The 11,594-nt window shown below is 43.9% G+C and overlaps 1 protein-coding gene across 4 annotated transcripts; it reads right to left on the bottom strand.

Annotated features, from left to right (window-relative positions):
* Positions 1–677: 677 nt before the first annotated feature.
* Positions 678–10,765, bottom strand: LOC125725520 (homeobox protein TGIF2-like). 4 transcript variants are annotated; one of them, XM_049002488.1, is made up of 3 exons: positions 9,613–10,765; positions 3,835–4,088; positions 678–2,875 (listed from the first exon to the last, which is right to left on the bottom strand). In XM_049002488.1, exons 1-3 carry the CDS (start codon positions 9,722–9,724, stop codon positions 2,135–2,137), a joined length of 1,107 nt encoding a protein of 368 aa, XP_048858445.1. In that variant the 5' UTR covers positions 9,725–10,765; the 3' UTR covers positions 678–2,134. The 4 variants fall into 4 exon arrangements, with proteins under 4 accessions (XP_048858445.1, XP_048858447.1, XP_048858446.1 ...); XM_049002490.1 differs by lacking the exon at positions 9,613–10,765 and adding an exon at positions 5,281–5,536; XM_049002489.1 differs by lacking the exon at positions 9,613–10,765 and adding an exon at positions 5,057–5,256.
* Between the last annotated feature and the right edge of the window lie 829 nt (positions 10,766–11,594).

The following is an 11,594-nucleotide window of genomic DNA, read 5'->3' as shown; positions in this document are numbered from 1 at the left end:
ACCAAGGTTTTGTTTCAACCAACCAGCCAAGTACTCTGTGAATGTGACACTTCATGCGTTTGGTTGAAACAAAACCTTGGTCTGGATTTGTACCTTCCGGACCTGAACTTTCCACCTCTGGTACTACCATATCAGTATAGAGTTTGATGATGTTGTAGTTTTGTTCAAACAGGTAAATCAATGCAGGTGAATTTAGCATAAACAAACGTGTGCAAACTGCAGCCCTCACAGGCTGCAGTGTGGCACCCCCTAGTGGAAGGGTGACAAATGGAACGCAACTCGACAGCCCCAGCCAGAAAGTGCAGCAGTGTGACAGCCCATGTTCAGTCCCCTTATACCAGGAGTGGCCAATCTTACCCACAAAGGACCGGTGTGTATGCAGGTCTTTGGGATAACCTTCAGGTCAGCTGTACAAACCCAGGTGTGAAGACACTTCAGCCAAATCAGTCCTCTAATCAGTAATCTAATTAAGGAGCTGCAGCAAAAACCTGCACACACAGCGGCCCTTTCTGGAAGATTGGCCACCCCTGCCTTATACAGTAGAACCTATAGATTATCATACTCCATCTGCAAGCGTGACGTTCATGATGACTTAAGTAAACTCCCCTTTAAAGGGAACACTTAGAAATGCATCTGAAACCATACACGCCCCTACATAAATTCATTTGAAACAAGTGTAGGAAATTAGCCTTTTATTCTCCAAAATGCACATACAAAAAAGTTTCAAAGTTTAAGACTACAGATTGATAGCTTGAAGAGGTTTGTTTCCTGAATACTGCGGCCCATGAAGTGGCACCCCACCCAATTATTCCAGAAAGGCACGATCTGCCGAACGCGAGATGAGATGCTTAAACACATCAGAGCGCAAAGACGACCTATATTCCCATTGTGCTGCAACGGCGTTTAAGAGGAAACAACAACAATGCAATACTTCACATTTGCATCTATAGTCTCACATTCAGATAATCTGAAAATGCCCCTACAGTATTAGCAGTATACATTTTCAGTGTCAGGATAAGATAGTGTGATAGGCTGCCGTCCAACTTACTTTGAACATCACATTCTAGGCAAAACTTTCTGACCGATCCTAGTCACACGACTGAGCTGATAAACTGCAGTTTCAAAAACAGGTAGAATTAGATTGTTACAATACATTAGTTTAACGCGCAATTTAAAGCTGAAATACTGCTTTACATAACTGTTTAATTGTACTGAATGAACCTAGAGTAACAAATTCTGGGCATGTAACAAATGAGCAGCAATTTTTGGGGTCGTTCCACCCAGGAAAACGTTTTGTTTCATGGAAACTGTAGAGTTGTTGAGGGGAAAAGAGGCTGCAAAATTACAACCTTCTAAAACAAATTTAGAAAAAATAAAAAAGTTTGACAGTCCAAACTCCTCCCTCAGGATCAAATAAAGCAAAGAGTCCCCGCTTTTGAAATGTGAACAGTCCACGGATAGTTTAGACCATCTTAACCCCATCTGAGGACTTTGGAAATGCTCTAATGACACAGTGATCAGTCCAGTTGGTCCGCTTTCAAATGCCTGGCATTCCTGAAGGAATCTGGCAGCGGGACCGAGGAGCCACAACACAGACACAGCACCCCTCCTTCCTGGTCTCCCAGCAGACAGGCCAATGAGCCGCTCACAGCAGAGTCTCACTGAAACTAGAACATTTAGTAGGCTCCATTTTAAAGTGCGTACATAGGTTGCCTATAGAAAGTCACAATCCATTCATCTACTACTGGCAGCACTGAAAGGCAATGAAACAGTCTGAACCCATCTAGCTCTGTGCATTTATAAGCTTCCCATTGTAAAATAATAAGACATCCATCTTCTAAATGCGGTCAGGATCTCAAGGTATTAAATAGATAATACCAATGAAATGTGCTTGACATGGTCCCTTCCCATCAAACCTCCATATTTTACAAAAAAAAAACGAAAACCAAAAGAAAATTCCAACTCATTAAAAAAATCAAAGCACCTATAAAAATCATGCTACACTTGTCATACCACTTTGGCGAAATGAGCAAACTCGGCCTGCCCCCCCCCCGCGTCGTGAGTGAAGCGGGGGCCTCAAACATGAGAACTGCCTTGACCCAACACTACTTCCCCCGTGTGTTTCGCGGCCTCATCAGTTAACCACCTCCCGCACGGTGCAGAGGGCGGTCCGAGGGCCCCATGTGGTCAGCCTGCCCTCTCCGCACAGCACCCCCCACACACTCCCGTCAGGGGAGGGGCTGTCCATCTCCTCCGTCGGCAAACCATGCGTGGTACCAGTCATGGGAGAATCCCACCCCGGGAGCTTCTGATCATCCACGTCCGCGGAGATGGGTGCTCCGGGTGTGCCCTTGTCCATGCTCAGCGCCTCCTCAGAGTCCGCGTCTCCCTGTCCCGAACTGCCCCGCTGGAGCTCCTGCTCCGCTGCCCGCTGTAGAGCCGCATCCACCAGCAGCCTCAAGTCACTGAAGTCCTGGCTACATGACTCTGGGGGTGTGGGGGGCGGCGTGTTGAGCGTCGGGCTTGACGTGCCATATCCACCAGCCCGCCCCGCCCCTTTGGCCACGCCCCCATCTCCTGCCCGCAACAGGGTAGGGGGGATGTTCCTGCACGGAAAGCCCAGGGAGGGAGTCAAGGAGAAGCTGGCACTTGTCAGGATGGCAGTCGCAGTGCTGCCCAACAGGTTAAGGTCCAGCAACGGCGTGGAGCGTATAACAGAGGCGCGGGGGGTGGGGAGGGGGGGGAGTGCGCCGTCCGTGTCGGCCGGTGGTTTGGCCGCACGCCGGGAAATGGTGAAGTGATTGGGGTCTTTGCCGTCTTTCCTCAGCAGGTCTGGGAGAAGTCTCCGTCGGGCATTGATGAACCAGTTACAGATCTACAGGGGCAGAACAGACCGCAGAGTCACTTTTCGTGATTTAGGCAAAATTAAATATTTAGAAGACATCTAAATGAAGCAGCCTGTTATAATACACAAAACGAGCAGAGCCAATAGCCGCTGAACTCAATAGCCGTGTCGATACAACTCCCTCTAGTGGCAGCGCCGCACAACTGCAATTTTGGTATGACTGCAGGTCACCAGCTGTAATGACATCACGGTACAAAAATGTCAGAAAGAGAAGACAAATAGTCCTGATATTCCAGCGGGCCACAGGAAACATGCCTGTCAGTGCAACGGAAACCAGACTGAGCCATGTGCAGGAAATTCCTTTAAGCAAAAAGTAAACGATCACCTTCGTACATGTATTGGGATCTAAAATAGTATTTATTCCTATTTCCTAAACATAACTCAACAGTAACCCTGGACATTAATGAAAAAGTTCTGGAAAGCGCAATTTACAAAAACTGAATTACAACGAATTTGTGATTCTAGATGGCGGAACCGTTGTATTTATTTCCAACTGCATTCCAGTCCTCTGCTTTGAGGACAACAATTTTGTCATTTAAACGGCAATTATGGGAAAATAGTATAATACAAGTAATCACTGGACTGATTTTTAATCATTCATCTCGGTATACGGAGTCATGAGTCAAGTGCTAGACAGGGTGCAATTTGGTTCATGCAACTGCTTTGTCTGGGTAAATAACGAACATCATCACCCACGATGCTCCAATAAAAATAAGGCAACTGAATCAACGGGTAAAAGGGGTCACTTTGGGGAAATAACCAGATAAGGACTTAAAATAACAGTAATTTATCGTGCATTACAATTAGACGCTAGGCGAATGGGCAATCAAGCCACTTTGGAAAGGAGACCCCCGGTCGAGCTCAAAACTGAATAAGTCTAGATTATTAATTTAATACCAGTAACGAGACTGTGAAAGCTAGGCAGTTACCTGTAACACAGAGAGGCTGGTCTGCCCCGAGAGGCTGAGCTTTTCCTGTTCGGATGGATAGGCGTTGAAGCGGTGCTCGTACAGCCAGCTCCGCAGGACCTGCACTGCTTCCTTTGGGAGATTCCCGCGGCGACGGCGCTTCCCCGAACCGCCCGAAAGATCCAGCGGGACGCCCTCGCCCCCGTCATCCTCGCACGGGTCGCTGTCTGACAGCACGGAGAGCTCGGGTCCCCGGGTGCGCTCCGGATGCAAGGCTGGAGAAAACATGGGACAGGTCCCATCGATTTATGCAAAATTTGCAAAAAAAAAAAAAAAGCAACAACATTCAGCTGCATGTTTATCCCAGTTAGAACCGTAAATCCATTCGAACTGGAGACATCGTTAAAGCGCAACATATTAAATGCAAAACGTACAGAGGGACATCAACTTAGTAGGGACTTCGGGGATTGATGGTGAACATGCAATCCTCCCCCCTCCTGGCAATCAGATCTCCAGCATGTGTGAATTCCTCGACACTTCTCTGACAAAAGGGAGACGCGGCGGACAATGCAAGTCCCTTAACTTGGCCACACACACACACACACACACACAATGCGACTCCTGCAGCACCAGTAAATCTGCCGCACTTCAGACTCTCAAGGCCCGCCAGTAAAAACGTTCCCTTGCCAGCAGCATAAAGGCGCCGATCGGCACGACACGTCGGCAGCGCATCACTGTCATGCACCAGGAGACCGAGACCGATCACCGCGTAGCATAAACGATTAACCGCACATGTCGTTCAAACCCACAGAACTATTATCGATACGTTTCTTACTGATCGGTGACAAAGTCTTCACACCGCTCGCCGCTAATTAATAATGGCAATTAATCAGGATGCTCGGGGGGGGGGGGGGGGCGCTCGCCCATTTGTCGCAGAGCCCGAGTCTTCCAGCGTGCCAGACGGGCTGGGGGACCATTCCCGCTTCGCTCCTCCAGCATGTCAAGCGCTGGAATTCCCCTTCCCCATAAGGGTTAATATCCCACCGAGTGCATTTAAATTGTTACAAGCAGAAACGAGGAAGTGAAACGGTCGTGAGATACACGCATGGCGGTGTAAAGTGAGCCCCTGCGCTTTCTTAACAACCCTCCTGACTTCCAAAAATGTCCATAGTTAAGGTTCAGCCACCATCTGGTTGACTGGCTAATACAAAAGATCCCTCCCTCCGGACACAGGCCTCCTCACCCAGCACTGTTTTTCCTGCGTTCCGCCAGATGGACACCATGCTTTAGTCCTTCCCAGCATAACTGTCCCACCAAATTCAGCCGCACGCATTTTACTCTTTTATCCACGCAAACAAAAGCACTCTAACCCCCCGAACTTCTCCATAATCCACCCCGTCGTGGCCGGAAAACAGTCTCTGTGAGTGGTGGTGGGGGGGGGGTGCACGCCAGGAAAATTCAACTTACCTCTTTTCAATGTTTTCATTCTTAGGGGTGGCCGAAAATCTTCGCGAAATACGCACCTTCAGAGCGAAAAAATCACTATTCCAAACCGCCGAAACTATCAAACACTTATTTCAACTAGAACGCCGGTAACCTTAACGGATACAATGTATCCCAGCAATGTTTCCCTTTAAAACGAAATCCCCCGTTTTTATCAATTGTCCCTCGGCAGTGTCTACCTGCACGCAGTGGTCCGCCCCATCTTCCGCTCTACCAATCAGATGGTGGGGCTCACAATGATACCGCCCACTGTGTCTGCGTGGTCCAATCACGGCCATTGAAATGATCCACGCAACCCCCTGTATAATAGATTGAGTGACAGCGAAAACGTAGCTTTCGAAAGCCAAGAATGCACGTTTTGTCTGGAGGCGTTACGCCGAGGCTTGAAAATCTTAAAAGTTTATAACACCTCCAGAATAATCTTGGATTTAGCGTAAAATACACCTGTCTACCAATGGAGTAAACCGGTTTCCTATATGATGATACTAGACTACAACAAAATCAAAGTCGTTAATGAACTAAGTAACTGTTCGTATTCAACAGTATACAGTGCATATGTTATTTAGTACGTGTGTAGTAAGTTTAAATGGTGATCACCCACAGTACAACTACAACGATCTGTTTACCTGAAAATATTCGGCTCGGTGTTTCACATGCTAATGATAGTGAAGGATTCTCTTTAAACGGCCCATTTTTCATTCAAATGGGACACTTCCTCTGGGTTGACATTCATTCAGTTATAATCCCTAAACTACCACTCATTGTATTATAATATATTGTTAAAACGTAAGGCATGGAACAGTTCAGTTTGATGATCTGGTAAGTGTTACCGACGTGCAGAAAGAAACGTGGGCCTATTTTCATCACTCTTGTTACTTTTGCATTTTTAAAGCTTATTACAAAACGCACCGTATACGCATACGGTTGGGTTTAGTGAACAGATACCTGTTACCGTCAATCGTGTGTATAAAGCTCACCAGTGCCCAAGATATAACATAAGATACAAAATACGTGTATATATATATATTTCACAAATTTTATTGAGAGATACTTTTCATAGTTAGGACAAATGTGCCCTTTCCTACAGAGTAAATTAAATCTAAACTTAATTCTTTTGCCCGCTGTCATGAAAGCAAGTGGGGGATGAAGTACATGGATCAGAAGGATCACAATGGTCCTCCAGTCTCCACCCTCCATCTCCCTCCTCCCTGCTCACTGACAACAGTATTATGTTGTCTACAGGTCAAAGTGCCACGTTTTGGGACACAAGTACATCCCTTACACACCCATTAACAGTTATAACAGTTTGTCAGGCAACCAGCTTCATCCAAATGACAAAATACATTTCCAGAGTAACAGCGTGACTTTAACCCATATTACATAGATATCAGAAATAAAACATTTCGTAATGTCCGCATTACCACAGTATTTTACTCCCCGACATTCTTCCATCCCTGTATGTTTGCGTTAAGGTTCTGTTGACATTCATTAAAAAAACATTTGTTTAAAAAGCATTTCCGTTGTTTTAGAGCCCTTTTCCCTGGTTTGCTCCCCCCCCCCCCCACCCCCACCCGCACAGAAATAAGTACGAGAAAAACCGAAGGAAAAAGAACATAAAAATACCATTTACCTTCCAAAAAGTTTAGTTCCAGTTTGTTACAAAGGTACATATTTTAATGTCACTTGCATTAATATCACAGGTAGTAGTACTGCATATATTCTGGGGTCGTTTTCTTTATTGCCATTTTAAACACTAGAAAACAGACGCGGAAGCAGATAATTAAAATCGATTGTATATACACATTACTCAGTATATCAACACTAGTTTGCTCATCGTGTTAAATGTAACGTTTTAAACCAGGTGCACCTATAATTTCACGCGAAGTCTATGAAGTGTCAGGTATGTAGAAACAAAACTGTGTTTATCATCCAGAGACGCTCTAATGCACGTAGGTCTGGGTTCAAGAAAACGTATAATTGACCGAATAGGTCAGTACAACACTACTAAGTACATTTTTAATCAAACCTGCAGATCTAAGAGCTAAGAAATGAAGTTTGATATGCTGTACAGCGGACGGGGAAAACACAATTAGTATTGTCTGTGTTTCATTTATGTTTTGTAGTTGCTATTCCTAAAATAAAAAAAATAAAAAATGAAATTCATTTCTTACAGGTCCACGAGGTGGGCTGGCAAAATAAGACATGGGGTCCTCTATATTGGGGTAACTTTAAAACTTTGAGTACAAATAGTTTGATCACTAAACACAGTGAGGTTCTTTAGTGTGAAGTATTCATCTGGACTTGTTGAGTCTGATATCTGAATAAAATCCTCTCCCCATGTTAATTAGGTCAGTGAATTTCAATGACTGTTTAATTGTTATGCAAATGACAAATCTTTATTGTGTGGATGCTGGCAAGTTCAGCCCCCGTCAGCTATGAAAACCCTCCTGATCTTTGTGGTGTTCAGACTGAGGCCAATATCAGTCTTTCCTGAATCGCATAGCGTTACTTACAATTGATGTATTTTTTCGCTGCATGTGAAATATATCTAAGTGTTTATTTGAGGTGTTTCCCTGAAGTACTTAATGTCATTCTAAACTTTGGCCACACTAACCTAGTAATCGTTTAAAAGTGTGGTTAAACTTAATTTCAGTAATGTTAGTCATGGTTCATCAGTTAATTATCTGACTGCGTACTCACCTTGAAGACAGTTATAGATTTCATTCCCATTTAGTTACACAAACAATATTACCCCAAACTGAGAAAACAACAGGCCCAAATAACAGCGGTTTACCGAGATGGAGGTACCTTATAAACGCCTTGGGAAGTGGGAGGTCAAATATGGGATGCTGTCCATTTGAGTGATTTTGTTATATAGGCTGTGGTTCATCCAGCGCAGCAGGCATGTATACGACAATGAATTTTTCACAGAACACTTTCCAAAATTCACTAGTTTTTTGTGGTCAGCTACCAAACTCATGGTGTATACATAAATCTTCAGTGGCATTGCAGTTTAATAGTCAAAACCTTATTTACTTTGCCAGACAGAAATTCAAAAAGACAGAACAAATCACATTCAGGCGTTCACACATCAGATTGTATTCTGATCACAATTGTAGCTTCTTGAATGCCATGATGTTTCACTGACAGTCATGATAACTGGTCAACCTTAAGATATTGTGCTTCCTTTAGGATATTTGAACTAAACAGTAATGCTTGACATTGTCTAATCTGTATAATATTTTAGATACCAAACAAATGCTAGGTTGTAAAATATGCTGCTGGTCAACAGAACAACTTAAGAAGAAATCGTGTTGTGCCTTAAGTATTACTTATTGGTAAATAAATTATAAAAGGGAAAAACACAAGAGATGGTGTAGACAAATAGTCATTGCGGAGGACGTCCCCTCACGTCAACTGTCACTAATATACTGCCGTGTTAAATCAAAGAATCCATAAAGTTGTTCTGTCTCCAGAAAAAAATACCTCCAATTATTTGACTCTGCACGATCTATAGCCCTTTCTTTCTAAACAGTTAAAAGAAGTTGTTGCCAATACACAATTAAATGAGATTTAAACACAATGAAAATTCAATACTACCTCTATGCAGGATGGAAAAGGGGAATTATGGAATAGAAAACGTACAATGGTTATTCCCTGCCCTGCGTCCACAGCTTCCGGGATGCGCTCCGGATCCCCGTGTCCCTGAATACCAGCGAATAGCTTAAAGGGGGAAAATATATGGACAACTTGTAGAGAGCCTCGATAATATTTGCAAGCAAAATCCGACCACTTAATAATAAGATATGTAGTGTGTTTTGTTTAATGTAAACGAAACAATAGTATGAATGTATATAGATGGATGGCTGAATTTCAGGACTGAAAAAAAGCTCAGAAATATATAAAATAAGTTTGGATGCGGCGAGTGACGCTGTCCGCATAAGTCACTCATCCTTTGCACAAGCCTCAACTGAAGGCATAGTGCCAGTGAAGCAGGCAACATAGGCGGCCTAGTCTCCTGAGGGGGCGCCCACTTAGCAAGCCAATTTTACGTCGCCTCAGACTAATGGCGCCGTCGGTGAAGCTTGCCTACAGCGACACATAGGTTTTGGCCGGACACAACACTCACAACATTTACATCGTCCCAAAAGGAACCAGATTCACTGCCCAATTTGCATTAAACGTGTCAATAAGGGCGGGCACCTGATCAGAGTCTGTTACCGAATGTTATACCCACTGAAACGCAGCAACAGCACACATTAACATGCACTCCTCTGTACCCCAGAACACACTTACAATTACCCAGGATGGCAAGCGAGGATTGCAGGTGTGAGGTGCAGGGATACCGATCAGCCCGTGTACCACGATCCCATGCACCCGAAGCAGTCGCCTTTCCCGTAACGCTCATGCGTCACGATAAGCTCTCAGCCAGAGCCCCCGACGTTCCCTCGCGGCCACGTTCACGCACAGAGTTGCTCGCGCCCGCCGTCACGTGACCAGTATACCACAAGCAGAGTTGCCAGGTCCGCGTTTTTTCCCGCCAAATCGGGCTACTTAGAAAATACAGTGGCGGGTAAATGTTAGGAGGTCGCGGGTTGCGAGTCTTTGGGCTGCTTTTATAATGTTCTGCCGCAGCGGTCTGTAAGGGGGAAAATAAGTTATGACTACAAGTGACTCCTAATGCTGAGCAATACTGACTCACTAGCCACCCAAAGTCAGACAGACGCACACGGAAAGCAGGGCTGCTAAATCCATATCTGGCGTGACACTGACGCTTTCAGACTCTCACGCAGGTACTATCTATATTATTCCCTTATAGACCTACAATTTGGCACATCAGAAGCGTTGGGGTACTTTGCAAACTTTACAGACTATTTACAAGGTAATGAAACTCTTACATACATGTAGATGCGTGTGCAGACTCGTCGCGAAAATCTCACTCCATCCAGCTGCCCAAAGTTGGCAACTCAACGTCTACGTGACATCATTGTGTATAACTGAGGTCTTTAAAACGTTAAGCATTTGAATGTTATCATCATGCAAAGTACTGGTTTATTTGAGATACAGTATACTGCGATTTCAAATATTGGCCTATTTTCAGTTTCCGTTGGGCGGATTTTAAGCAGAGCTTAGGCTGGAGATTTTTGCTGGAACTGGCAACACTGACCACAGCCCGGTCGTAATAAGCCTTGCGTAGAACCGAGGAGCTGGCACGTCACCGGACATGAACTATTTGGATTCATCTAACACAAAGTCGTTAGCGAGAAATTACCTGTGATCTACATACATTTACAACAATTTAACAAACCAAGTATTGCTCAGTATTATAAATTTAAACTAACATTTTAAATGGTGCTAGTGTTACAATACGGGTTATAAATATTGTAATTTTTTTCCCTTCTTTCCCAGATCCTGTCTCCTGACCTAAAAAGGTATAGGAGACACACCCCCAGACAAGCATGTGACTTTGGACTCGGTCATTACGTATTTATGGTAATTTTCACAATGGGCACTTTGTCACAAGAAACCCACAACACATGGAGTAATTAATGTACGCTGGCTATGATGCATGAAACATGTCCTTTGTAGTTACGTACTTGACAAGAAAACGTGATATTTCTAAGAGCTGCATTGCTGTTACCTTCTGATTTGTTGCTGTCGGAAACGAGAGCTTTATACTCTCCGGACATTGCCGTCATTTGGGTTAGCTATCTAAGCCCTACTCATGTCATACTCACCAATTTGGGCAATTTCTAGAAGTATTGGATGGATCACCTGGAAATGTTTAAGTTAATGTGCTTTTACTTGAATGTTGTGAGTCCTTGTCGTGATATATAGGTCTGAAAGTATACTTTAGTGTACATTCCACTTATACTACAATTTGCAGAATCTTTCCCCATATTAGGTGGTTACTCGTGTAATAGTTAAATGCGTAAAAGAGGCACAATGTCTGTTTTCATAACTGAAATGTTATGACTAGTAATGTAATGAAAGTTTGCAGTGGGGACATTTGCTCAGTTAATGCTTACATACTTGGAGGAACCCTGGAGAAACTTCTACTTGGTTATAGTGTTAAAAGAAAATGTGATGACAAAGCATTACCGAAAACATAAAATATTACTACCCATATATGAAGTACCATTTTTTGTGTCTCAGTACAAATGTATCAGCCCTAGAAACGCCATCTCAAAATAACTTTTCTCCCTTTCATACATACGATGTACATTTATATTTAACTGGGATTTTCATCCAAAAAGGCTTAGAGAGTTAGAAGAGTT

This window comes from Brienomyrus brachyistius, unplaced genomic scaffold (genome assembly GCF_023856365.1).
Source record: "Brienomyrus brachyistius isolate T26 unplaced genomic scaffold, BBRACH_0.4 scaffold68, whole genome shotgun sequence".
Taxonomy (NCBI): Eukaryota; Metazoa; Chordata; class Actinopteri; order Osteoglossiformes; family Mormyridae; genus Brienomyrus; species Brienomyrus brachyistius.
Note: the sequence above shows the minus strand (reverse complement) of the source record. Positions and strands in the feature narration are given on the sequence as shown.